This window comes from Microtus pennsylvanicus, chromosome 18, assembly GCF_037038515.1.
Source record: "Microtus pennsylvanicus isolate mMicPen1 chromosome 18, mMicPen1.hap1, whole genome shotgun sequence".
NCBI lineage: Eukaryota > Metazoa > Chordata > Mammalia > Rodentia > Cricetidae > Microtus > Microtus pennsylvanicus.
In genome coordinates this window covers 41,028,763-41,056,510 of record NC_134596.1, presented here as the reverse complement: position 1 = coordinate 41,056,510, position 27,748 = coordinate 41,028,763, and the positions used below count along the sequence as shown (strand labels likewise).

The following is a 27,748-nucleotide window of genomic DNA, read 5'->3' as shown; positions in this document are numbered from 1 at the left end:
AAGATCGGCCGGACTCCCCACTTTCCCAACTCCTCCCGTGGATCACTACTCACCGGGGCCCAGGAGCGACAGGGTCACTCACCAGGCGCCATCTGAATGGGCCCTGGGCGCTTTCCCTGGACGCGGTGGGCGGGGCCGTGTAGAAAGGGGGCGGCCCGGAGGCGTGGTGGGCGGGGCCTGCCGCGGGGCGGGTCCCGTGACGGCTCTAGCCCCGCCCCTGCCCTTCTGGGTCGGGAGGAGGGCGCCGGAGAGCGCGCGTTGCCTGAGCCGGCCCGGGAGCGGCCGAGCCGAGTGTGCTGGGCGTCGGCGCGATGGCTCCGGCTGGGGACCGCGAAGGCTACTGGGGCCCCACGACCTCCACGTTGGACTGGTGTGAGGAGAACTATGCGGTGACCCTGTTCGTCGCCGAGTTCTGTGAGTCGGGGCCCGGGGACGGAGAGAGGGCGCGCGCCGAGGGGCGAAGACGCGGCGAGTGAGGAACGTGGAGGGCGAACCTGGCCGCCGCCCCACGAAAGGCTCCAGGCCTGGCCCGGGAGCGGCGGCGGCTGGGCGTGCGAGATCGAAGGGGGGAAGCCGGGGAGCCGACGAGGCCTGCCCGGTATGCCCGGACTGGTTTCAAGGGGGGCCTTCGGGTCGGGGACGGAAGGGACGTGGGAGCCGCGCCTGGACCTCAGAGGAGAGAGCGAGGCGCGCGGCTGGGAACGGGAGTTCCTACCTGAGCCCTGAGCGCGGCTGCGGCCAGGCCGGGCGCTGCCGGTCCCGAGGTCTCTGCCGTGAGGGCCCTGAAGCCGGCCCGACTGCTGCCATCCTCCTCAGCCATCCGGGAGGGCACCCCTGGGGGACGCTGACGGGCTTCGTCCTCCCCGAGCTTGGGAAACTCTTCAGGGCCCTTCCCGTCCTCTCTCCGGTTCTCGTTAGACCTCGCTCACCTCCAGGGAACAGTTACCGTTTCTCCGAGCCGAAGCCTCCGCCCCCCGCCCCCCTTCACCCTCACCCCGGTGTCTGCAAGTGCAGGGGATCGCTGTTCATCTTGCCCCCAAAGTGAAAGCCGGAGCAGTTAATCACTACCTTCCTGCTCCAGCCACTCTCGCTAAAGCACGAGAGACTTAAGTCTCCTTGCTACCTTCTGTGTCTAGCGCATCGGGCTTTCTAGGGGTTAATGGTCATCCGAGGACACTCATTTCCATGAATGCACCTTCAGAGACCGCGATTTGCTGCTGCTAGACCAGCATTGCTGGCCCGGTTTGGGGAATCTCTCTCTCTCTCTCTCTCTCTCTCTCTCTCTCTCTCTCTCTCTCTCTCTCTCTCTCTCTCTCTGTGTGTGTGTGTGTGTATTTCCTAGATGATTATTTCTAGCATGCTAGAAAGAAATCTGCCACTTCTTCTGTCCAGTTTGGTCAGCTTTTGCGAGCACGGTGTTTGGTCATTCTTTTTTCTTGTTTGTTTTTGGCAAGCAGCAGAGAACCGTCTTTGGTTGCTACTGTCTTCTTTTGAACGGGACCCACTTTACTAGGCCACGAGGGAAAACTCTTCTTAGCTCACATTCCCATTCTCGAGTCCTTCTCGAGGGCGAGTTTCATGTGAGATGATCCTGCAGCGAGGCTTGCCGTTTTCAGGATGTTAGTCCCATGCCCTTGAGGCCATGATGGAGATGGAGCATCACTTTCTCTGAATGACTAGTTTAAATGAATAGTTTTTGTACAGTAAAGGAAAAGATGGGCAGAGTCATTATTTATAGGCTAATTACTTGGCAATCCAAACATCGACAAAGCGAGCGTTTGGCCAGTTCGTTTTTAGATCACTTTGGCAAGACTACCAGAGGCTCATGACCACCAGGGAGACTTAAAATCATGCTTCTCTGAACTGGAAGTTTACACACTTTCTCTAGAATGTAGAATTAGGTGCAGTGGGTGGAAGAAAATCACTGGAAGGGGAAAGGTTTTTGCTTCGGCACAAGGGAAGGCGTCCTAACCAGCGATGCCGCCTCTGAACAGGTTGTCACAGAAAGTGCTAAAATAGGCATTGCTCACCCAAGTCATGTATTTTAAGAGGAATTGTAAAGGACCTAGCTCTATTCACTTTTTTGTTTTTTGTTTTTTTTATATATAGGCAATAAAGACTTTTGGTTCAGAACCAAGGTTTTAGATTAGAATCAAAAGAGAAAACTGGCCGTTGAGTCATGCGGACTGTGAGAGAGGAAGATACTGTATTTTGGCAAATAGCTCCGAGAAATGGGAAATGGTTCTACTTCTTCATGTGCTCAGAAGAGGAAACGGAGTAGACTGAGGGACGGTTTGGACGCAGCAATCAAAAGGGTTGCGTGAAGAGGGTCAGGGAGTGTGTTGGCCGCCCGTTGTGTACAAACCTTGGGAGAAAATGACCCGAGGGAGGCTAAGTCAGATTGTCTGACCATATATAACATAATATCGTAATTTGGAGTGCGAGGATTTGGCCTTTGAATAATATGCAGATTTAAAAAGCTGAATGTGTTGGCACATGCCTCTAATTCCAGCGCCTGGGAGGTAGGAGCAGGAAAATCAAGAGTTCAAGTCCAGACTTTGCCACATGAAACACTTTCTCAAAAACAAAACAACAACGAAATCAAACCAACCAAATAAGTAACAGCTATATAAATACATCTAAACTATGTACTGTGTACTACTCCTGACATTGTAGCTCTATCATATTTATATTAATGAGCTTTAATGATAGTTTTATCAAGGAAAATAAGTGTTATTATCTGTGTGCCACAATTTGCTAAGCCTTTAATATGTTTTCTCTCTTGAGTTTTACAGTCATTCGCTGAAGGTATCATTATGCCCATTTCACAGATTAATAACACGAAGCGTTCATATCCTTTTAACTTTTAGTTTGTTTCATTTTGCGAAGAGGTTTCTGTAGCCCAGACACTCCACCCAGATGTTCAGTGTGCATGTATGCTGGGCTGACTTCAAACTCTTGGCACTCTTCCAGGTTTAGCATCCCAAGTGCTAGGATCACAGGAGTGAGCCCCAGTCCTGGAAGGAGCATGTATTTCCGGTGTTTTTGCTATTTTTTTTTTTTGCTATTTTTTTTTTTTTTTTTTTGGTTTTTCGAGACAGGGTTTCTCTGTAGCTTTGGAGCCTGTCCTGGAACTCGCTCTGTAGACCAGGCTGGTCTCGAACTCACAGTTTCCGGTGTTTTTGATTGTGAGCCTAGGCCTTAACGACTGAACCATCTTTCCGGCCCAGGAACGTCTGTTTTTAAGAAGTAATTTATCTAAAGTAGTAACGAGTACTGTAACAGTATTCAGGTTGAGGGTGTAGTCTTGTGCAGCTTTTCTTCTCCGTCATTGCTTTTATTACCCTTACTGTTTTGCTCTTGCCTTCAAGGGGGAACAGACATGAAATCCTATGTCGTCACAAAAGACAAACTGAATGACCATTCAAGTTATTCAGCCATCTTTCAGGATTACAGTATGTGTTTTGGATAATAATTGAATTTGGGGAACCACCGTTGTAGCTGTGGTAACTGTCAGTCCTGCAAAGCTATCTTCTTTTTTAATTAATTAATTCTTCTTTTTATCTACTCACCGACCTATCTATCCATCTGTCTCTCTATCTTCCTATCTACCTACCTGTCTATTTTGTTTTTCAAGGCAGGGTTCTCTAGGTAGCCCTGGCTGTCTTGGAACTTGATGTATAGTCCAGGTCGGCCTTGAACTCAGGGCTCCACCTGCCTCCGTGTCCTGAGTTCTGGGATTAAAGACGTCTGCAAACACTGCCAGGCTAAAAGCCATCAGCCCATATTGATTCAAACTTCTTTTTATTTGAAAAGATTGGAAGGACCAGGGGGAAGGAAAGAGAGTCTCTTTAGATAAGAAATAGCAAGCCCCTTGATGTACTAGAAGTTATAGGGATAAGTGGTTCCTGTTTTATATGGACTATACAGATAACAGCGCAAGCTGAAACTGGGCTAATGATATTTTATTTGTTTGGGTGTTTATGTGGCGGAGGGGGTGTATACACTCTGCATTGTATGGCGGTCAGAGGATGACTTGCGGAAGCTAGTTCTTCCCTTCCACCATGTGGGCTCCAGGGACCAAACTCAATTCAGTCTTGTAATTAATAGTAGAAAAGTCAGAGTTGTTCTGTGAACTTTAAAAGCTTTCATCAAACAGGGCTAGCAAGATGGCTCACTTACCTAGTACTTAGCCAACCTTGGTGACCCGAGTTCAGTTCCCTAACCTAGACGGTAGGGAGAACTCACTCCCACAAGTAGTCTGACCTTTCCCGTGCCCTCCTGCCACCACATACACAAGCGTGTTTTGTTTCTCTGTGAAATAACTTATTATCAAGTGTAGCGCAAACAACACTTGCTTTCTCATCAACTTGGAGTGAATGCATTCCCAATGCTTTGACAAGTCCTCTCTGAGTTTGGACAGTCTTTTAGCATTTTATTCTTTGCACTTTTTATATTGTGAAATAGCTCCCAAAGTTCCTTTAATTAGAATTGACTTAGTTTTGTTCTTTGTTGGCTGCTATTCTTCTGGGTTATCTTCCTTTGTTTTCCCCACAACTGTTGTGTTCAATGTGTTGATAAGTTTGCCTTAACTGAGTTCCTCAGGCAGTAACTCTAAAGCCTCTTCAGTGACAGCGGCATAAGCGTTTCTGTAATGCGTCTTTCTGTGCTGCCAGCCACCGGAGACTTCTTACTGGTTATGGAAGCCTGGCCTGTAGCTTAGGCTTGTTCCTAACTAGCTCTTATAGCTTAAATTAGCCCATTAATCTACGTTCTGTCATGTACCACCCATGCTGTTTCCTCTGTGTCTCTTCGCATCTCTCTTGTGTGCCCAGATTCCTCCTCCTCCCTCTGCCTGGAAGTCCCGCCTGTACCTCCTGCCTAGCTACTGGCCGTTCAGCAATGCACCTCCACACCATATACAGACATCCCGTAGCACATCTCCATGGTTTTCTGTTTCATAACTCTGCTTACACTGGTTTGCAACTTCTGTTGACTGGAGTTTGTTTCTCTGCTGCCCTTTCCCCACTGTTGACCAGTTCCCTCTTGTCACCAGGAGAAAAAGATAAAACTCAATCATATGCTTTGCTCTCTGTACATGGACTGAATAACAGATATTAAATGACTTTGAAAATAACCAGCTTTGAAAGAATTAACTAAGTTGGTCACTAAAAAAAATTTATGTGATTATGTATGGGTTAAAGATCTAACAGTGAAGTTTGTAGTTTATTTATTTGGATTAGTATTATTTCATTCAATTCTGGCAAACTAAGATATATACATATTGGAACTCTGCTGAGTGAAGATGCCTATATATTAATAATCCTCAAAGCATTTTACTAAGTAGGCGATGCTGTCTCGTTTTAAAAAAGAGAAAGAAGTTACCTCCTCAGTGGCATATATCTGTACCACTAATAGTGGCAGAAACAGTGTTCAAACGTAGGTCCGACACTTTCTGCCGTGGCACACAGATGCAGGAGGTGGCATTCCAAGTGCTAGTAGTTTAGTGGAAGAAACAGTGCCTAAGGAGAGGAGCGTCCTAAGCTATTGTTATCGCCTCAGAGAAGAAATTACTCAGTTAAAAATTATTTAAAGACTTGGGTGTGGTGGCTCATGCCTATAGTTCCAGGACTTGGGAGGTAGAGACAGGTGAGTCAGAAGCTCAGGGCTGTTCTTGGCTACAGTGTTAGTTTAAGTCCACCCTAGGTATTAAGAGACCCTGCCTTTAATTTTTTTCTGAATATTTCATTTATTCATTGAGCTATTTTGTCAATTACCTCAGACTGTAAAACTGTAATGTATAGGCGGCCTCTCTATCCATGGTATTGGGAAGGCTAGTAGGATATCAATAGGCATACTTTCCTCCCCAGATTAGAGACTGAACCTAGGGCTGCATGTGGGCTAAATATATATCTATATATCCTTATCCATGCCTGTATGCCTACATATCTGTCTGAATCTATCTCTCTGACTCTGTCTATACCTCTGAGCTAAGCTCAACTCTCTGTTTTTTATTCTAAGATAGAATCTCACTGATTTGTCCAAGGTAGCCTTGAAATCACCGCTTGTAGTTTAGACAGGCCTTGAACTTACTGTGTCAGCCTTCAGCGCAGCTGTGTTGCAGACTTTAGATACCAGGCCTGTTTACATTGCTCCTTTCAAGTGAGATTCATTTTAAAATGTATTTGGTAGAAGAATGTCCGAGAATTTACATTTTATAGGAGTTATTTATAAAAAAGCTAAAGAATATTTGGAAATTCCGCCAGAGGAGGTAACATGATTGGCCGCTGACAATATGACCAGCTTGCCATCTTCCTTTTATTTTGGAGTTGAGATGGTTTGAGCTAAGTATTGTTTCTCCCTCCTCATGGGTTTGCTGCCACTCTCCAGTCTTATCTGTAGGATCCAGGCAGAGGGAAGTAGGCAGCCCTCAGTGCCCTCGGTCTTTATGACTTTTTATAAGATTCACGCAGATGGGAGAAAGGAGTTTGTTTCTTCTCTGTAGCTTATGATGAAAGGCTTTAACCAGTTGTCTTTCGTACACATGTCACTAGGGGTATCTAGTCTCTTTGGCTTCCTTTCTTTTTCTTTCCTTTTCTCAGGCTCCTTCCATTTTTCTTGATATATGTGAGTACACATCAGGAGTCTTAGTCCTGGTCTCTGTGGGCTGGCATCTTCAGGAAGATAGCTCTTTCATTAGAATTTTTATTACATCTATATTCTATTTATTTAGTGTATATGAATGCTTGTGCTTTTGGCTATTAGAGGACACCTTCAAGAGTCAGTTCATTTTCTACCATCTGGGTCATCGGGATTGAGCTTAGGTCCTCAGACTTGATGGCAGGTACCTTTGTCCACTGAGCCATTTCCCTTGTCCCTAGAGAATTCCTTTCCTAAGGAAAAGTGGACAGGAAGGCACTGCATCCAATGTGCAGCATAAAAGTCAGCCGAAGAAGGAAGGACAAATGAAAGATCAAATTTAGTGTAAAAAAGATTTAGGTTTAATATATCCAGCTCAGAGACTGCAAGTAAATGGTTTTGGTTGTTGTGGTGGATGTATTTATGGGTACATTAGAACAGAATGAAATGATACTTAATAAAAACATGAAACAGAGTTAGAAAGACTTATAGATGTGCCAGACTTTTGATACTGTAACACCCCAACACTGCACTGTCATCTACAAGTATACACACACACACACACACACACACATACACACACCCCAAACCCCTCAGTTTTTCAATAAGTTTACAATTTTGTGTTGGGCTACAGACATGTTTGGAACTCAGCAAGATGACAGAGCCAGAAAGAGGCAGTAAGGACAGTTATGGTAACATGAGAATCCCGGGCATTTTACTATGTACTAGAGTCTGCACTGTGCTCCAGTTCAGGCTTGTATCTTTGGGTAAATCATTTATTCTCTGTATCATTTTACTTTTTATAAAATGCAGGATCTCAGCCACGTGAAATAAGCACTTTATATCCGTGTTTGTTTTTGGTTTTTTGAGGCGGGGTTTCTCTGTGCAGCCCTGGCTATCCTGGAACTCACTCTGTAGACCAGGCTGGACTTGAACTCACCGAGATCCACCTGCCTCTGCTTGTGAGTGGTGCGATTAAAGATGTACACCACCACTGCACTTTATATCTTAATTGTTGTATCTTGTTTATTTTTTATTTTATGTGTGTGGGTGCTTTCCTGCATGTATGTCTGTGTACCACTTGCATGTTTAATATGCAATGAGGCCAGAAGAGGACTTGATCCTCTGTAACTAGACTATCTTACAGACAGTTGTAAGCCTCAGTTGGGTGCTGGAATTTGAACTTGGGTCCTCTGGAAGAGCAGCCAGTACTCTTAACAACTGAGCCATCTCTTCGGCATCCCAGCTTAATGTTGTTTTTTTTCCCTAGGTGAAAATTTGAAACCTACAGCAGACTTGGAGGAACCCCATGGTGGATGGCCATTCCCCTGCCTCCTCTCCTCTAACAGTTTCACACATCTGGTCGTTTACTGGTTCTTTGCTTGGCCTATCATCTTATTATTTTTTTTTGACACAGTATACTTCCCCTAAAAAACCTTTCACATTTGTTTGATTATATAAAGCTCAATTTTTGTGTGTTTTCCTTTTGGTATAAAGTCTTCATTCAATGGAATGCATAGACATCAAACTTATATTTGCTGAAAAATAAGCACACCTGTATAACAGAACTGCTTTTGAGATACACAGCTGTGGGTTGCGGATGTCGCTTTATGGCACACTGAGTGCTTAGCATACCTGAAGCCCTAGAAGCCTTCTGTTCTCTCCAGCAAGTGTGGGGAGAAGGGGAGAGAAGATGGAGGCTCTGCCATGCACCTCATGCCCCTCTGTGTCCATAGTCATCTCCTCCTTCCTCTCCCCGCCACCATTGTTCTTATGTTTTCCTCCTCCCATAAAGTAGAGTGGCCTGTTTTGGAGCTGCATGTAAGTGGAGTGAATCATCCAGTATTTACTGTTTGATGTCAGGTTTCTTTTGTTCAGTAGAATGTTTCTGAGATTCATCTGTGCTGCTGTGTAGTGGTCATTTACTATGAATGAAACACAGAATCCATTTTCTGGCTGGGGTGTCCGTCTGACTATTTTTGGACTTTGATGATTATCAATAGAACTGTTACGAACATTATTGGACAAGTGTTTTATGGACATATGCTTTTTTGTTATTTTCAACCTGTTTGCTTGTTTAGTGTTTTGGCTGTCTTGCTGTACAGTCCTAGCTGACCTGCTCTTTAGCCCTCGCTGACCTTGACTTTTGTGGCAGTCCTAAGTGCTGGGGTCGCAGGCTTGTGTCACCACACCTGCCTAGTAGAGCCATCTTATTTTTTGTAGGCAGATCCCTATAGTTGGAATATTTGGGGCATAGAGTGTATATATATATATATTTGTTGCATTAGAAACTACAAGGCTTTTCTCCATTTTACAGTGATAGTGTTTTGGTTTTGTTTTGAGACAGCATCTGGCTATGTAGCCCAGGCTAGCCTTAAACATTGGCCCTCCTGACTGCTGGGAATAGAGCCCTGTGCTACCTACCATGCTTGCCTCACACATACAGCTTGGTCCACATTCTTGTCAGTGTTTTGCTTCAGTTATTTTCACTTTAACCGTTCTGGTGAATGCATACCCATATGTCACGATATCTGGTTTGTTTATTCTTAGGTGGTCAGTCTTTTTCCACCCCACCTCTGGCTCTTCGCGTGTGTGTTACACGCCCATGCCCTTCCATTGTTCACGTTGTTCTATGAGAGAGAGTCACTTGTCTTAGGAAATTTTGCAGTTTGGATGGATTTTTTTTTTTAAGCAATAAGTAACTGAAAACAGTGTTTGAAGTTGAGTTTTGAGCAATTTTGATTTCCTATTACGTAAACTTGGTATGCCAAATTGTATCATACTTTTTTAAAAATCTTAGATGTCGAGACTAAAAAAAAATAAGAACTAAGTTTTGTGCTTTTGAAAGCTGTTTTATCTTCCTAGAATTTTATAAGCATCCTTTTATTGATCCCTTTAATGTATGAATAATAATCAAGAGGTATTTCACCCAATGAAAGTGTAGCCCAAAGTTGAAATAGTTTGTTTGCAGAACTGGGAATAATTGTTGACTCATTCTAGATATGTGGTCTTAGCGCTTAGATATGTCCTCGGATTTCTCAAGACAGACTGCTTTTAACAGTTAGAAGAGCAAGCAGAACTCTGATTATACGTAGTAAAGTTTGTTATTGGTACTGACCGTGTGCACATTGATACACTTGCGCTATTGACCCTTTACCGTAATAGCTAAATCCTGGACTCTGCTTTCCGTGGTACCAGTGCATCACCTAACTTTTTATAGTTCGTGTTGGATGACTCTTCTTTCCTAGCTTTTAAATGTTAGCCTATCTTATATTTTTACATTGAAAGCACATTTTCTATAGGATTTATAATAGACTCATATTCATTTTTGTCAGTGTCTTAGTTAGGGTTTCTGTTGTTGTGCAGAGACACCATGACTATGACAGCTCTTATAAAGGAACACATTTATGAGGGTTTATGGTTTACAGCTCAGCGGTTCAGTCCATTAACATGGCGAGAAGCATGGCAGTGTGCAGGCAGACATGTGCTAGGGAAGGAGCTCAGGGTTCTGCATCTTGATCTGCAGGCAGCAGAGGGAGACTGTGTACCACACTGGGCATATCTTTAGCATATGAGACCTCAAAGCCCACCCCCACAGTGACACACTTCCCCCAACAAGGCCACACCTATTCCAACAAATTCACCTCTCTTTCTCTCTCTCTCTCTCTCTCTCTCTCTCTCTCTCTCTCTCTCTCTCTCCCTCCCTCCCTCCCTCCCTCCCTCCCTCCCTCCCTCCCTCCCTCCCTCCCTCCCTCTCTCTCTCTCTCTCTCTCTCTCTCTCTCTCTCGCTATTTTATTGAGCTCTACATTTTTCTCTGTTCCCCTCCCTGCCTCTCCCCTCCCCTCTTCAACCCTCTCCCATGGTTCCTATGCTCCTAATTTACTCAGGAGATCTTGTCTTTTTCTACTTCCTATGTAGATTAGGTCCATATGTCTCTCTTAGGGTCCTCATTGTTGTCTAGGTTCTCTGAGATTGTTATTTGTAGGCTGGTTTTCTTTGCTTTATGTTTAAAAACCACTTATGAGTGAATATATGTGATAATTGTCTTTCTGGGTCTGGGTTAAGGTCATGTCTCTTAATAGTGCCACTTCCTATGGTCTAAGCATTCAAACATGTGAGTCTATGGGGGCCATTGTATGTAGTAGGACTTTCTTGTCGGTTTTTTATTTTATTTTATTTTATTTTATTTTGGACAGAAAGCCCCCAAATATGGAGACTTACTATTAATTATGAAAGCTTGGCCTTAGCTTAGGCTCATTCCCAACCAGCTCCTATAACTTCAATTAACCAGCTTCTATTAATCTACATTCTGCCATAGCTTTTTAGCCTTTCCTCCGTTCTGTGTCTCACGGGCCTGGTTTCTTTCTTTTCCTGGAAGTCCTGCCTGTCTTCTCCTGCCATCTATTGGTCAGTTCGCTGTTAAACTGACCAGTGCCTTAGGCAGATGAGGCATGCAGTGTAAACAAATATCCCACTGCAGGCTGTATTATCCAAACCACCACAGTTATTTTAACAATGTCTCTATTTTTTATTTTTTTGTTCTTGACATAACTTCTTACTTTATAGTTCAGGTAGGCTTTGAACTCAGAGCTTTCTTGTCTCAGCCCTTGTGTACTGCAATTATAAGCATGAGCCACCACACCTGGTTTAAATCCCTGCTTTTTCATTGGCAGATGTTGTCTGTTTATAGCTATTGTCAGTATTTGTGTGATTTGGTTATCATTTTTTTTTACTATTTTGCATTTGTTCTTTGCTTTTTTAAAACATTCTTGTTGTCTTTTTAATTAATTAAGCCATGTGTTTCTACATCTGGTATTTTAGCTAGTCTAGTAGGTTCACTGATTTCCCTCTTTTGTTCAACCTTTTGACAAGACATGGCATCCCATAAGTTCACAATGTTGTTACCAAAATAAAAAAAAAAGAATTAAAAGTATAAAACCAAACCAAACCTGTGGTTGTTTGAATAGGTATCAAACATGTGTTTGAGTGCTTGGCTCTTAAGGAGTGGCACTATTAGGAGGTATGGCCTTGTTGGAGGAAGTGTGTCACTATGGGGGCAGGCTTTGAGGCCTCATATTTGCTCAAGCTATGTCCAGTAGGGCACACAGTTGCTTTTGCTGCCCAAGAATCAAAATATAGAACTCTCAGCTCCTCTCCAGCACCATGTCTGCCTGCATGCCGTCTGCCGTGATGATAATGGACTAAACTGAAACTGTAAGTCACCCTTGTTTTCTTAATAAGTGGTGGCATACTCCTTTAAATCCAGTGCTCGGGAGGCAGAGGCAGGTGCATGTCTGTGAGTTTGAAGCCAGCCTGATCTACAGAGTGAATTCCAGGACAGGCTCCAAAGCTACACAGAGAAACTGTCTCAAAAAATCAAAAGAGACTTGCCTTGGTCATGGCATCTCTTCACAGCAGCAGAAACCCTAACTAAGACACATTTAAAAAGCAAACAAACAAACCCTTTGTAAGTCTGTAATACGGCTCATGAAGTAGAAGTTGTGCGAGCCTGGAAGCGTGGATACAATCCGCTGCCTCCACAGACTTGTCCTCTTGCTGTGGGAACTCCTTCTGCTCTTGATTGCTCCTGACAGCACCCATCTATTCCCAAGAGAATGTTGAGCACCGAAGACACTCCACTCGGAGTTTGTTTTCTTCTTGGCACAAATGGCCTTTGGTCAAGGAACCGCCCATACCTCTACCACTGACAAAATAAATGGTACCCAGACTGTCAAATCTTGCCAAGACAGGATAAGAAAAGTTTCCTGCCTCTGAAAATGGTCAGTCAGTTATGCTAGGCCCTAGCCAGAGTTGATGGCTTCAGCGCTTCAAATGAGACTTTGGGTGATTGCTCAGGTAGCTAATTGTCTCCGTCATTTATTGCTCCCTTTGGAAGCTGCTTGGTTGTACTTCTTGCCTGCTCAAGTAATATTATCTCCCTTCTCAGGCCTTCAATAGTGTTGAAGATTAAATAGTCATAGTTACCGTCCTCTTATGATCTAGCCAAGCCATTTCCTATACAAGACTTAGACTCCTTAGATAGAACTTGATATCTGTTCCTAGTGTATATAGTTTTGTATTGGGTTTGGAACTCTCTTATTTAAACATAATTTATTTATTCATAATTCTGAACTGGTGGGGATTATTTTGTGGACATCTGCCTTCATCCTCTGGCCTCATACATGTGTTATGGCATTCACATACCGTCCGTTATACACACCACCACACACACACACACACACACACACACAATAAATATTTTAAAACCTTCATAATGTTTTAAACAAGCTTATGGTTTTGTTGTGGTTGGACTGAGTTCATGGTTGCCCTGGGGTACCTGTTGGGCACATTCCTAACCACTGAGCTCCTCCACACATGGTCTGGCTCCCTAAGTTGCCCAGACTAGCCTTGAGTTTGCTTTGTCAGCTAGGCAGGTCTTGAATTTTCTACTCTCCTATCTTAGGTGCCCAAGTAGTTGAGGTTACAAGACTACATCTCAAACCCTAATACATACGTACATTGTTTTTATTTTCCCAAGTGAAATAATTATTGTTCCCATTGTGTTTTTATTATTTTACCTGTAACAGGATCAGTATGAATCAGCTCTATTGCTTGTCAATACTTGTGAATGGTTACTCTTTTTTATTTCTTTTTTTAATATTTATTTATTTATTATGTATACAATATTCTGTCTGTGTGTATGCCTGCAGGCCAGAAGAGGGCACCAGACCTCATTACAGATGGTTGTGAGCCACCATGTGGTTGCTGGGAATTGAACTCAGGACCTTTGGAAGAGCAGGCAATGCTCTTAACCACTGAGCCATCTCTCCAGCCCCAAGATGTGTAGCCCAGGCTGGCCTCAAACTCATGATCCTCCTGCCTCTGCCTCCTTCAGCAAATCCTATCGGCGTGCGCCACCACAACCGGCTCTTTTTTATTTCATACAGCTGTGAGTCGTTAGCCCCTTAAGCATAGCAGGCAATCTCAGACCTAGTGCCCATTACTGAAATAGTCCAAGGCCTCAGTCTTACTCCACTGTGAGCACTGAATCTCACCCTCCTGTGGTACCAAAACAGTGCCCTTCCCTTACTCTCTTGGGGCAGCCATAACCTGGTTATCATATTGTTTTCTAATTTCCTTTCGTGCCTCATTTCTCAGAAGTATCCTGAGTTTTAATACTGTTAAAGTTAAGCTGTGCATTTAAGAATATATTTATTAAGCTGATGGTAGCACATACCTCTAAGCCCAGCATTGGGGATGCAGAAGCAGGTGGATCTCTGAGTTTGAGACAGCCTGGTCTACATAAGGAATTTAAGGTTAGCCAGGGCTATATAGTTATACCCTGTCTTAGAAACAAAATCAAAGAATATATTTGTTGAAAATTTCCAACATATATATTTATTTATAGTGCAAGACTGTCTGCATATTTATAGATAGCTATTTATTTCTCTTAGCCAGGATTTATATATTTATAAACTGGCAGTTTTATTGTATGTAGGTCTGTGGATAGATATAAGAAAGTCATCTAGGTAGTAGTTTACTCGGTCACAGCTAGCTTTGTAAGTCTGTCCTTTCTTCTAAATTATTCAGAAAAGCATGTTTTGTTTTGTTTTCTTCTTTCTTTTCTAAGCACGACTCCCCTAACACTTTGGGCTTGTTACTCTCTGTAAAGCTGTCCTTCCTGTCATGCGTCTTCTTCCATGGTTTCCTTTCTCTTCTCATCTCCAGTCTTCTTGCAGCCTCTGACATTTACAGGTTGCCTGCTTTGCAGGCTTTTCGTTTAAGCCCTAATGAAATTGTTCTTAATCTGAAAAAAAAATAATAATTTAAGCAGTATCAGCATCCCAGGAATGCCATGTTGAGAGTCTAGCCTAGGAAGGCTTTCATAACCGGCCTTTGCGTCCTCTGACGTGACCTCATCTTGTGCCCTGTGCCTTGTACTGCTGATGTCCTTAGATTCACATAGCGTCGTTGCTTCATGTCTTGGAAAGATGGGCCTTTCCATTGGTAATGTCCTGCCCAGTTCTGCCATGTCCTGCCCGGCCCCTCTACCTGATTAATTCAGCCTTAGTTTGATTGTTTTCTAAATTTACAACTTATTTTAGTTTTTTTTATTAAGTTTTCATTTCTAGAGGATTAATTTTTTTCTAAATATGTCTCAGTGTCTCTTTTCCTTTTGTGCTTGTTTTTTGTGGTTACCTTTTATTTCTTTAAACATTAAAAGAAATACCCATATTTTGAATTTTTTCATCTTTGTGTGATTCTTGATTTTTTTGTTAATGCCCCCTTTTAAAGACTGTCTTTTCACTGTGTGCCAGCATGCATGCATGCGTGTGTATGCGTGTGTGTTTGTATGTTAGTGTGAATGTATGGCACGTGAGTACTGGTGTCTGTTGGACCCATGGATCTGGAGTTACACACAGTTGTGAGCCACCCAGTGTGGGTGGTGGGAATCAAAATCGGGTCCTTTGCAAGAGCAGCAGTGTTCTTAACAGCTGAGCATCTCTCCAGCCTGTTTTGCTGGTTCCTATACTTAGTTTATGTATATTCCTTTGCAATGTTATCTCATTGAACTTTGAACTTTAAAAAAATGTAAAAAAAGGTAAATAGCTGGGGTGAGCTGGCCATGAAGATGTAAGCAAGAAAGACCTGGCCCCTCCTCTCATCTGTCATAAGGTGGTGTGGGTGAGGGATGCCCCTCACTGCCTGTGATGCTTTCTGCCCTCTCCCCTGCCTCTTACCAGCTGCAGCGCTGGGGAGAGCAGGACCTACATCTCACTTGGGCAGCAAGAAGAGCTGACCTGTTGTTAGCTTGTCTCTCTCTGCACTGAACCATGGAGAGACATCACAGGGTCTTAGTGTGTGCGTCCGTTAGCTTGTCTCTGCACTGAACCAGTAGGATCTCGGCTATAAATTTAGATTTCAGGAGAACTCAAGGTTGAGATTCACAGTGGGTCATATTGTGTTGCTACTCAAGTAGTATGTAGTGATTTTTTTAAAATTCATGTCCTGGTACTCTTAATACTTTACTCCTACATATTCAAAACTATATTTGGCTTACCTAATATAAGATATGGGAAGAAAGATTAACCTTAAGTTTTCTTAAGATGGATTTTACTTCAGCTACTTTTCACCATTTGCTAAATTCTTCCAACAACTTGGAAACCAGCGTTATTGTATGCTCCATTTTTTTAAATTTATTTATTTATTAAAGATTTCTGCTCCTTCCTCTATGCTCCATTTTAAATATGCGTGGGTCTGTCTGGACCTTCCAGTCGGTCGTGGTGAGCTCTCTTGTTCCAGCATCACATCATCTGGATGATTTGTGTGTTCGAGTGTGCACTCACATGTGTGTGCATTTATATTGTCTTAGGCTTAGGATCATATGCATGCCATACAAATGTTTTACCACTGAACTGTGTCTGCTGCCCTGTTTTAATTAATTTTTATATAACTTCTTAATTGCTTCAATTGTGGTTCTACTTTCAGTATCTGTACCCATGTTCCCTGTCACCAGAAGAAAAAAAAACAGTGCTGGTAGATAATAGGTCTTTGTATTATTGTTTAGGGCCAACAGTAAGAGAACGTAATTTTATTGGATACTTTTTGGAACCAGGAAGGGAAAAATGAGAATGATACAGTCTAAATATAGTTTATGCCCACTAAAATTTATGTGGAAATTAAATTTGCAATGTACCATTATTGTGAGTTGAGACTTTTTGGAAGTCATTAGGTCATGGGTATTCCGAGCACAGATGATTTGTCTTAGAGTGAGCCTGACGTCTCCCTAATTCTTGTGTACACCGCTCTTCTTTCATCCACCAGGTTATGATGCAGCATGAAGCCCTCGCTAATTTCTGCCTCCAGAACAGTGACGTAAATAAGCTGTCCAGTCCCTGGTGTTTTGTTATTGCAAAACATATCTTAAGACAGGAAGAAAAGTAGAATGGGGCTAAAGAAAGGGACATTTACTCGGGACACTAGTTCGAGATGGCTTTTTTGCTTCCTGTATAAATGTAGGAAATTCTAGCCCCTCATTTGTAACAAAGGAAAGTCTATTAGGTTAATGCTCCTTAAGTTTTTTGTTGAAGCATTCATAGAGGTAGAGAGAAGTGAAAACAAATGCCTGTGTCTGAAATTGTAACTGTGCACAGCATGCCATAAATTTTTTAATACTTATAAAAGGATTTTGTATATGTGCGTGCACACTTGCTTTGGTGATTATATCATTGACCATTATAGTAAAAAATGGAAAAAAGCTAAATATTGATTGCTAGAAAAGTATGTGAATAAAATATTATGTAGCTTTATACTAAAATATTATAAGCCAGTAAAATGAAATGAAATTATTTCAGATATTGAAAACATGATCAGGGCTTTGGCTCAGGTCCATCTTTATATTTGCATTTTTTTCCTATCACTAAACAAACACAGTCATCAACTGAGATATGAAGAACTCTTGAGTTGTGTAATACAAAAAGCTCTTGTATCTAGAGCTATTTGTCCCTTTATTCTACCACTTATTTTTAATTCCACTGCTTTAAATCTCTGGTGGTTAGCATATGAAAGCTTCTTTGTTGCTGGAGAATGAAAGGAACTTTGCAAAGAAATGATTGTTTTCAAGGGTTTGCGTTCTCGGAACGTTTTTATACTTGCGTCGTCTATTGTCATCTAAAGCTCCAGCCTCCAGAGCAACACCAGGGGTTTCAAAACTTGGGTTTTTTGTTGTTGTTGTTTTCTCTTATATTATGATTAATGACCTGTAAAAGACTTATGGTACCCCTGCTACTGTTCCAACTGAGTGTTCTTTTCTTTCAAATGCTAAGGATTGAACCTGTGACCTCCATACTGGGCAAGATTCTGTCACTGACCTCCACCACTAATGGAAATCTTTCCTCTTCCTGCTCTTAAAAGTTTGCCCCATGTTACAGAAGAAGTTTGGGTGACTGTCTAGGCAGTGAGATATCTCTGTCAATTCTAGAGTTTTGGAAGTTGCTTACAATGTACTTCCAGTTAACTTATGTACTGTTATATCCTTCTGGGGTCTTTGAAGGAGTTGAAGAACAGATAGTTATGGTTATACTTTTTCTTAGTTATGATAAAAGATAGACATAAAACTTTAGACTCACAAAGATAGGATAAATTATAGAGTATTTTCCTTAATTTGCCAAATGTAAATGGGCTAAGTATTATAACTAAAATTCTTGCTTGATTAAAAAAAAAAGTTACTGAGAGGGCTGATGAGCTGGGTCAGTGGGTGAAGGTGCTTGCCTTGCGAATCTGATGAGCTAAGGTGCAGCTCTGGAACCTGTAAGACTGACCTCCCATGTAGGCTGTGGCACAGGTGCCCTACCACACGCCTCATGCACATGTGCACACACAGTAACAATTAAATCAGTAAGAGTGCTATTTCTTTACATTTTTAGACTTCATAAAAGTCAACTGGACTCTCCCTTTTTCCTTTGCATTTAGTCTATAATAATGTTTTGGATCAAGTGTATAAAAATATTAGGCTTTAAACACAGACAGTTAGTTGGAAAAAAAAGTATTTTGTTAGCTTTCCTCAAAAATTGTGGGTGTTCTTTGATACTATACTAAAATTTAACAAGTTGTTGTAGACTTATGATAAGTTAAAACGTAGACCTTGACTGTGTCATTGACCCGGCTTTAGTGTGTCACTGCAAATACACCAGTTCTACTTGCATTTCAAATGATCTTTTACCAAATCCGTATGATTTTATAAGGATTATGCCTCAGCCATTTGGGAAAAAAAGGTTCACTATTGATATAGGACTTTTAGATATAAGGTACTTATTTAATATTTTTAAAAATCACATTTGTTAATATAACACCTTGGCATTGCCAGATAAGCCTGTAAATATTGTCAAGCTGTCAGTCTCACAGAGGTAGTTACAGGATTTTCAAAACTGAGTTTTGCTTGAAAAGCTAATATTTTGTCATTAGGAAAAAACCACAAAATTGTTTATCTCAAAGGAACATTCACTTTGCTTATTTCCTGAAAGAACTTCTATATTCCCAAGAATAAATAGTCATAATTTACCTGTCAATTCTTTCAAGTTAAAATGGTGCTCATGAAAAAAATCAGGTAGTTAAACTCAATCTTAAAACAGTCTCATATATGCTTCTCCTAGAGAGCAGCCTTGTGAATCTGATGACTACAAACTTGGGTGTGTAGTAGTTGTCTATGTAAATTTTATTTCATGATAATTCCATGGCAGAGCATTAAATAGATGTATACTCAAGAGCTGGGAGTGCGACTCTTAAAAACACGCAGAACTTGAGGTTTACCTGAACCCAGTTTACTTACCAACCTGCCTGTAGCCACCCCAGCCTCCTGGGTGATCAGAGACCTCCTGGAGTTCAAACCCAGTCTAAACCAGAGCTTCAGATAGGAAGGAGCTCCCAGTGCCAGTTCATTGCTGAGAATGCTTTCTTCAATCCCTGTTGCCATGCGGTGTTTCATAGGGCATTTTTCTGATTTTACTATTTTATACAGCACACTTGGTTGAAATATGGATGCCCAGGCATTAACTAGACCAACTTCCTGTAAATGTCCAAAAGAGTGTTGTTTTTATTGCAGCTGATTCTGATTTCCGCAGCAGAGAGTCTTAGATTGCTGTGAGAATTGGCCAGGGAGTATAGGAATGCAGACGCTCTTATAGCTTGCAGTCTTCCCACTCTTAAAAAGAAATGCTGGGCAGTATTTCTTCATGAGGAGATTATACTCAGGAATTAAACCTGTGGGATAATAAAATGTATAGATAAATATGTTCTAATAATATGGAGAATGGCTCAGCAGTTAAAAGCACTTGCTGCTATTGCAGAGGATCAGAGTTCGCTTCCCAGCACCCACATAGCTGCTCACAACCATGTGTAACTCCTCGCTCCCTCTTGTGGCCTCTTTGGGAACTGCATCTGTGTGGTGCACAACACACACAGTTGCACAAAACATTCATATCCATAGACAAAACACTCATATACATAAAATGAAAATAAATTTCAAAAGAAATCTTTTCTAAAAACCATGTTTACTATATTATATATGGTGATTAAGGAATTCTTAAGGAAAATTTCCTTGTTATTATTTCACTTTTTTTTTTTTAAGACAGGGTTTATCTGTAGCTTTGGCGCCTGTCCTGGAACTCGCTCTGTTGCCCAGGCTGACCTCAAACTCACAGAGATCCACTTGCCTCTACCTCCTGAGTACTGAGATTAAAGGTGTGCACTACCACCACCTGGCCTGTTTCACTTTTTGATAAACCATTTGAGTATTATATTTTAGTTTAAAAAATTATAGTTTGAAAAAGAATTGCTGATTTAGCTGGACAGTGGTGGCACACACCTTAAACCCCAGCACTCAGGAGTTAGAGACAGGAAAATCTCTTGAGTTGAAGGCCAGCCTGGTCTACAGAGCGAGTTCCAGGACAGCCAGGTGACACAGAAAAAGCCTGTCTGGAAAAATCAACAACAACAAAAAGAATTGCTGCTTTAAAATATGTTATGTTTTTTCTTTTAAAAATTTGTTCACGCCGGGCGGTGGTGGCGCACGCCTTTAATCCCAGCACTCGGGAGGCAGAGGCAGGTGGATCTCTGTGAGTTCGAGACCAGCCTGGTCTACAGAGCTATTTCCAGGACAGGCTCCAAAGCCACAGAGAAACCCTGTCTCGAAAAACCAAAAAAAAAAAAAAATTTGTTCAGTGATATTGTGGGGGTAAATAACGTTCATCAGAAGTTCAAGTCCATTTGGCACCTCAGAGTGTGACTCTATCTGAATATAGGGTGTTGGCAGATGTTATGGAAATCCTGGGATTAAATTATACCGGAGCTAGGGTGTTGTAGATCCAGTGACTGGAATCTTTGTAAGAACACGACATCACAGTGACACAGGAAGAAGGAAGTGGGCAAAAGTGGAGGTAGAGACCGAGATGATGCATTACAACCAGCGTGCCAGAGAATGCCAGCAGCCACCAAAGCTCAGAGGAGCGAGCTCCTCAGGGAAAAAGCTCTGCTGACACCTTGACTTAAGACGTCTAACCAGTAAGTTCATAAAGACACCAGGCTATGGTCGTTTTTTCTTTTTTTTTTTAAGATTTATTTATTTATTTTGTATACAGCATTCTGCCTCCATGTATGCCCGAACACCAAAAGACGGCACCAGATCTCATTACAGATGGTTGTGAGCCACCATGTGGTTGCTGGGAATTGAACTCAGGACCTCTGGAAGAGCTGCCAGTGCTCTTAACCTCTGAGCCATCTCTCCAGCCCGCTATGGTCGTTTGTTACGGCAGCCCGAGGAGACAACAGATATTCACAGTATTTTTAAACCTCTTTAAATAAGAAGCTATTAGCATTTGTGCGTGTGTGTGTGTGTGTGTGTGTGTGTGTGTGTGTGTATAATATCACATACAGTGTGAGACTCTGCAATTATTTTTAAGAGCAGTAGTAGGGTGCTAGAGAGATGGAACCCAGCTACAGAGTAGATAAGAATGTGTACTCTTGCAAGAGGGCATAACTTTCATTTCTAGAATCTGTATTTCAGCCCCCTGTCACTAGCTCCAGAGATATCTGACTCTGGCTGCCCATAGTGAGCAGTACTATTAGGAGGTGTGGCTTTGTTGGAGGAGGTGCATTACTAGGGGGAGGGCTTGGAGGTCTCAGAAGCTCAAGCCAGTTCTCTTGATGCTGCCTGCCTGCCTGCCTGCCCATCTGAGTGTAGAACTCTCAAGCTCCTTCTCCAGCACTGTGTCTGCCTGTGTGTCACCATGCTTCTCACCATGATGACAATGGACTAAACCTCTGAGACTGTCAGCCAGCCCCAATTAAATATTTTCCTTTATAAGAGTTTATGGCATCTTCACAGTAATTAACACACATATACACATACCCACGTGCAGACCCACACACACACATATAATTTAAAAATATATCTTTAAAAAGTAGTGACATCACTATTACATATTAAAAATAATAATGGTACTTTTATTTTTAAGTTATGGAACCTAACTACTAATCTTTGGGAATCCTTACAGTCTTGAAGAATAAAGGAAAATATTTTCCCTCTTGTGACTACTTTAAGATTATTTTTAAATTTTTTGGGGTCGGCTAGATGGTTTAGAGGGTGGGTAAACGCACTTGTTGTAAGCCTGACAACCCGAGTTTGATGTTGGACCTACATGGTGGGAGGAGAGAACTGAGTCCTGCAAATATCTGTGTGCCTTTGGCATTCAGGCCCTGTCTGCTCCCTACACAAATAAGTCAGGGTAACAAAATTTTAAAAACAAAACTATTTTGCATATTTTAGGACAATATAAGAAATCATTACAAAGTAAAAACTTTAGTGAAAATAAATCATAAAAGTATAAATGGTGTCAGGGCTGGAGAAATGACTCGGTAGTTAAGAGTACTGGCTGCTCTTCCACAGACCTAGGTTCGGTTTCAGCACCCACATGGCAGCTGACAACTGTCTGTGACTCCAGTTCCAGGGCTCTCATAACCAAAGTGGTCCCATCTTATAACTTAAACTTAAAATGCATTATCATTTTTGTGTACATATTTAAATGTGCGTGCAAGTTCTTAAGGAATCCAGAAGAGGAGCAGTCTGAAGTGAGTACCTAACCGCTGTGGGTGCTGGGAGAGCAGTCAGCTCTCTCCACCACTGCCCACCTCTTGCAAATAATGAAGAGTAAATGAAAACTTCAGACAAAGTTAAAGTATGGAATTGTTACACCAAAGAAATTTGGAGAAAAGAATGACTTCGTTAATTTTAATTGGACAAATTTAAAATAATGGCTGTTTTTTTCAAATTTTATTTTTTAATTTTTATCGTATTGTTTTATAGGCGTGGATGTTTTGCCTGCATACATATCTGTGCACCACTGTGACTCATGTCCTGTAGGCCAATAGAGGGCACTGGCTCCCCTTGAGTTGGCATTACAGACCAGTTTTGAGCCACTGTGGAGGTGCTGAGAGAATTGAACCAAGTTCTCTGGAAGAGCAGCAAGTGCTCTTAACCACTGAACATCATCTTGTATTTTTTCACAAGCCTAAACTCTGCTTCCATTGTATATTTCATTTTTATAGTGTATGGCTTTAACTTTTTAAAAATGTGAAAAATACTTTTCATAAGCCATGGTGCACTATTTTGTTTGTTTAATTTTTTCATTTTTAACTGTGTGTTTTTGTTTGTGTCCCCGTGTGGATATGTGCATGAGTGAGGTACCTTAGAGGTCAGAAGGCCTTGGTTTGGTTTGGTTTGGGATAGGGTCTCTCTCCATAGATAGGTCCTGCTGACCCAGGCTGGCCTTGAACTCACAGAGATCCACTTACTTCTGCCTCCGAAATGCTGGTAGTAAAGGTGTGCACCACCATGTATGGTCTAGAAGATACTGGATATGCTGAGACTGAATACATATTATCTGATTGTATTTCTTAAATATATAATTGTTTAAATATTTTTATTTATGCATTTTTAAATTCAGGTGTTAGTTAATAAATTGCCCCCATAGAATAGTGTGTTGCCTACTATAAACTGGAGAGATTATTCCCAGATCTCCCTGTCCTTTTCCAGCTTTGAAGTCCTAGGAGTTTTTAGCATTATTTAGACATTTCATGAAAATATTAGGCAAAATGAAATTTGGGGAGAGTTCAGGGTTACTTTACCGTGTTCACGTAGCTCATCTGCTGACAGTAGGAGTTCTTAGAAGCACCAGTAAAGCACAGTGGGTTTGTTTCTGCAGCTTTTAATGTGTCTATATTTGATTCTTAGCTCTTAGAGATGGTTATGTAGTTGCAGATTCATCTAAACTCTAAACTGCAGTAGCATCTAGTCCCCTCAGGGCCTGCTCCTGTCAGCCTGCCAGCACTCTGGCTCCACCTACTGTCGGAGTTCCCTTCTAAACTTACCTTTGCTGTTGACTTTCCTCCTGTCTTTCTCTTTTCCCTTGTGTATTATTAGTTGCTTTGTGGTCATTGTGACGGCAATGCTTGACAGACATAATCTGAAGATGTATCCTAGCTTCAGCTCACCCTGGCAGGGTCGGCTGGAAGCCTGAGTGTGGTGGGGGCTCTTCACATTGTGGGCCAAGAAGCAGAGTTTGTGACAGAAACAAGGGGCTAGGCATAACCTTCAAGGACTTGCCCTTCATGACTCCTTTCTACCAGCTAGGCCCCATCTTCTACACATTCCAGAGCCTTCCAAAATAACATCACCAGCAGGGGAACAAGTGGTCAAATCATGAGCTTGTCGGGGAACTATTTCAACTTCTCATCATAGCACCGTACTTTAATATATGAGTCTTTCTTGAGAAAAAAAATGACTTTGTTAAGCAATTCTGAAGGTACCAGAATGTTGCCAGCCTGGCCTATAAATGGCATCATATACAGGGACTGGTTAAACATTTCAGCTCTTTAAAATGTGTTTTTCCTTTTGTGTGTGTGCATTGTGTAAGAGGGTTCACTCACCTACACTCGTGGGTGTGCAGGCCAGAGGTTAGTGCCAGGGTTGTCCTCAGTCGCTCTCCACCTTACTGTCCGCCTGGCTAGCTCGAGAGCCCCTGGGATCCGCAGTGTCAACTCCAGCCCCAGTAGCTAGGGTTCCAGGTACACGCTACCACACTCAGCCCTTGGATGGCTCATGTCCCCGTGGCTACACAGACAACACTTTACTTACTGAGCCGTCTCTCTAGCCTTCTTGAAAAGATTGTTTAAATTCATTTAAATATACATCCAAGAAGAATTTTTTTATTTAATAAATATTGTGTGGTGTATGAATGTATTTTATTTCCAGAAACTAAGCTGTTTTTTATATAATTTTCAAGGAATTGATTCCAAGCCAAATTAAATTTTTAGCAGAAGTAATTTACCTTTATTTATGTATCATTCATCCTTTTAACACTTTAAATTACAAAACACCGTAACTACATAAAATTATATGGAGAAGAAAAGGAAAATCATTATTTCACCTCATCTCCTATTTTTATGTGGTTGTTAGGGCCCCTCAGCAGCCACAGCCGAGTTCAGACACAGCCGATGAAAGTTTAACCACCACAGTCACTTATTGCCTGTTCTGTACTCCAAATTCAGGATTCCGTTCTATACTATCTTCAACTCTTTCTTTGACAGCCAGCAGGAGTTAAACTGTGTCAGTGGAGGGCACTAGAGATACATCACAGGAGGAAGGACTTTTCCTTCCTGGTGTTGGTATCTTGGCCAGGCAACGACTTGGTGCCGGTTCTTGAAGTCCAGGTGAAACTTGTACCATGTGCTCCTGCAAGCTCAGGAAGCTTCTCTAATACCCAGGTCCTGAAGTTAGTTCAAAGCACATAGTACCAGGAACTTTTCCCCACCCTCGCAGGGCGGTCAGCTTTTGCTGGCATCTTAGAAGACAGCTTTCTTTTTGATGGGTGAGGTGTGTGTGTGTGTGTGTGTGTGTGTGTGTGTGTGTGTGTGTGTGAGAGAGAGAGAGAGAGAGAGAGAGAGAGAGAGAGAGAGAGAGAGAGAGAGAGAGAGGAGAGAGAGAGATTGACTCACCGCTCTACCCCAGTGAGTAGGGAGGTCTCCTTGCACCTGCTATTCCTTTATTCTGCAGAGTTCTCTTTGCTTCTTAGCTACTGGCTACTCCACTTCCTTCTTTTAATTAGTAATCTGTCCTTGAACTTGAGATCCTTCTATCTCTGCCTCCCAAGGTATAGCAGGTGACTTAGCACCAATATTTTTTATTTTTGAGACTGAGTCTCATGTAGCCCAGGCTGGCCTTCAATTCACTATGTAGCTAAGGATAACCTTAAACGTCTGATCTTCATGCTGCTGAGTGCTGGAATTACAGACACGCACCACTTGGTTAGTGTGATATTGGAAATCAATTCCTAACATCTAGTGTCTCTCTCATGCATGATAGACAAGAACTCTCCCAACTGAGGTACATCTCACTCTCTTCAGCAATTCTTGTGAACTTTTCTTGCTCAAATTGCTCCATGGCTTACCGATTCTGGTTAGAACCTGATCAATAGCAGTTTAAAAAAGTTTTAAGTCTGCAATCATGTATATTATTTTGCTATCATTTATATAATTTCCCATTTAAAGGGAAATTTTATATCTATTTTTAAATCAACTTTTTCATTTTCTTTTGTTCCATTACTCCCTCCCCACGCTGGAGCTGAGTCCCGAACCAGGTCTTGCTAGGCAAGCACTGAACCACCGAGTTGAATTCCTAGCTCCTAAATCGGCTTTCTAAAACATATGTCTGGAAAGTTGTCTCAGAGGCTAAGAGCACTTGTTACTCTTGCACAGGGCCCAGCACCGCATGGGGCCTCACTAGTTCCAGGGGACCTGTGCCTTCTTCCAAACATCTTCAGATGCTCGTCCCTTATATAAAATGGCATAATATAATCATATAATCTGTGCGCATCCTTCAATATGCACCATGATCCCTTGATTACTTACAATACCTAATACAATGCACATATTGTGTAAGTAGTTACTGTAATTTATTGTTGAGGGAATAATGGCAAGAAAAAAATCTGTGATTAATATACACATTTAAAAATATTTCCAGTATTTCCAGAATAATACAGAGTTCACAGATATGGAGGACCAACAGTATGTGGTTATACTTTACAGTAATACAATTGAAGTAGCCTAATATTCAGCAACAGATGCCTGGTTCAGTTGAGACCAGGTTGACTGAACTTAGTACAGATTTTCAATACTTTTATCAGATATCCTACCAACATTTTGACTTATTAATTATCTATTTTTCCTTGAAAACTTCCTGCAGTTTTTGCCTTTCCTGCTTTATTTCCAGCTGCGTCATCACTGATATCTTGAACTCTTGGTCTTTTACTTTTCTGTGTTGCAGCCCCTGTTTCTTAGATTTTTATCTCATCTTTTCTCATAAGTAATGTCCTTGTTTTGGCTTCTTACATTATCTAGTTTGATCCAGAGAAAAGACCTGTTGCAAATATACTTTTTCAGTTCTGGATTGTTTGAGAAAATATCTCCATTCTACTTTTTCACTTTGCTGATGATTTATCTTGATGTTGAAAATCATTCACTTGAAACATGAAAATATGCTACTCATCTCTGCCTATCGTAACACTATATTGTTTATCATTTCTTTCCTAGTTTTACTAACAACTTTGGCAACTTGGTTTTATTCTTTTGCTATTCATGTTTGAACTTTATTTTCATTACATTTTATTTTTTTATCTACATGTGTGCACATACACATGCATCCCAGAACACACATGGAAATCAGAAACAGTGTGAAGGAATTGCTTTTCCACCATATGTATGGACCCCAGACATTAGAGTGATGTCATCAGGCTTGGGGACACACCTTTGCCCACTGAGAACTTTTTTAAAAAATAAAAACGAGAACAAAAATTTTATAAGATCCACTACATTACAGAAAAATTAAAATTTAAAAATCTATTGTCTCACGTCCTGGAAGCACTACAAGGAAAATGAAATATTACAAAAACACATAAAATGTAAACTTTCAGTTCATTGCTTTTCAATTCCACGGCCAAAGTAAATAACCCAATTATTTATATTATCATTATTTATATTATGTGATGTTATAATATCAGAATTTATATTATCATCCACTTACAGAGAACCACACTTTGAGTATAGACTTCCAGCTTTACCTAACTTACTGTTGTATCTCCGAGGTTTTTCTGAGATCCTTTCTTTGCTTGCTTTTAGAATTTAGAAATTTGCCTTAAGTGGGTATACTCTAAAACATCCTTAGGTTCATTTTTCAGGAAGTATCTTTGTTTTATTTGATTGTTTTGAGAAATTTGTATTGAATAAAGACTTTTTTGTAGTACCTTGATGATATCTTATCACAGTCTTTCCAGTGAGTTCCTTATTTAACTATTGCTAAAGACAAAATGAATGTATTCTTAAGGTCGCTGGTTAACTAATATTTTCTTGTGTTTCCCCATGTAGGGAATACAGTGAGCAACCTGATTATGATCATACCTCCGATCTTTGGCGCAGTTCAGAGCATCAGAGATGGACTGGAGAAGCGGTACACTGCTGCTTACTTAGCGCTCACGGGTACGTAGACGGCATCATCTAAGA

The 27,748-nt window shown here is 41.5% G+C and overlaps 1 protein-coding gene across 3 annotated transcripts in view; it reads left to right on the top strand.

Annotated features, from left to right (window-relative positions):
• Positions 1-229: 229 nt before the first annotated feature.
• The window catches only part of Acer3 (alkaline ceramidase 3), a 66,943-nt gene continuing 39,424 nt past the window's right edge, over positions 230-27,748 (top strand). For 2 of the 3 annotated variants that reach the window (XM_075952393.1, XM_075952392.1), the window contains exons 1-2: positions 230-414; positions 27,614-27,724. In XM_075952393.1, coding sequence (XP_075808508.1) covers positions 312-414; positions 27,614-27,724 — 214 coding nt within the window. In that variant the 5' untranslated portion in view covers positions 230-311. Of the gene's footprint in view, positions 415-27,613; positions 27,725-27,748 lie in introns of those variants that run through there. The other variant, XM_075952394.1, reaches the window with a different exon arrangement.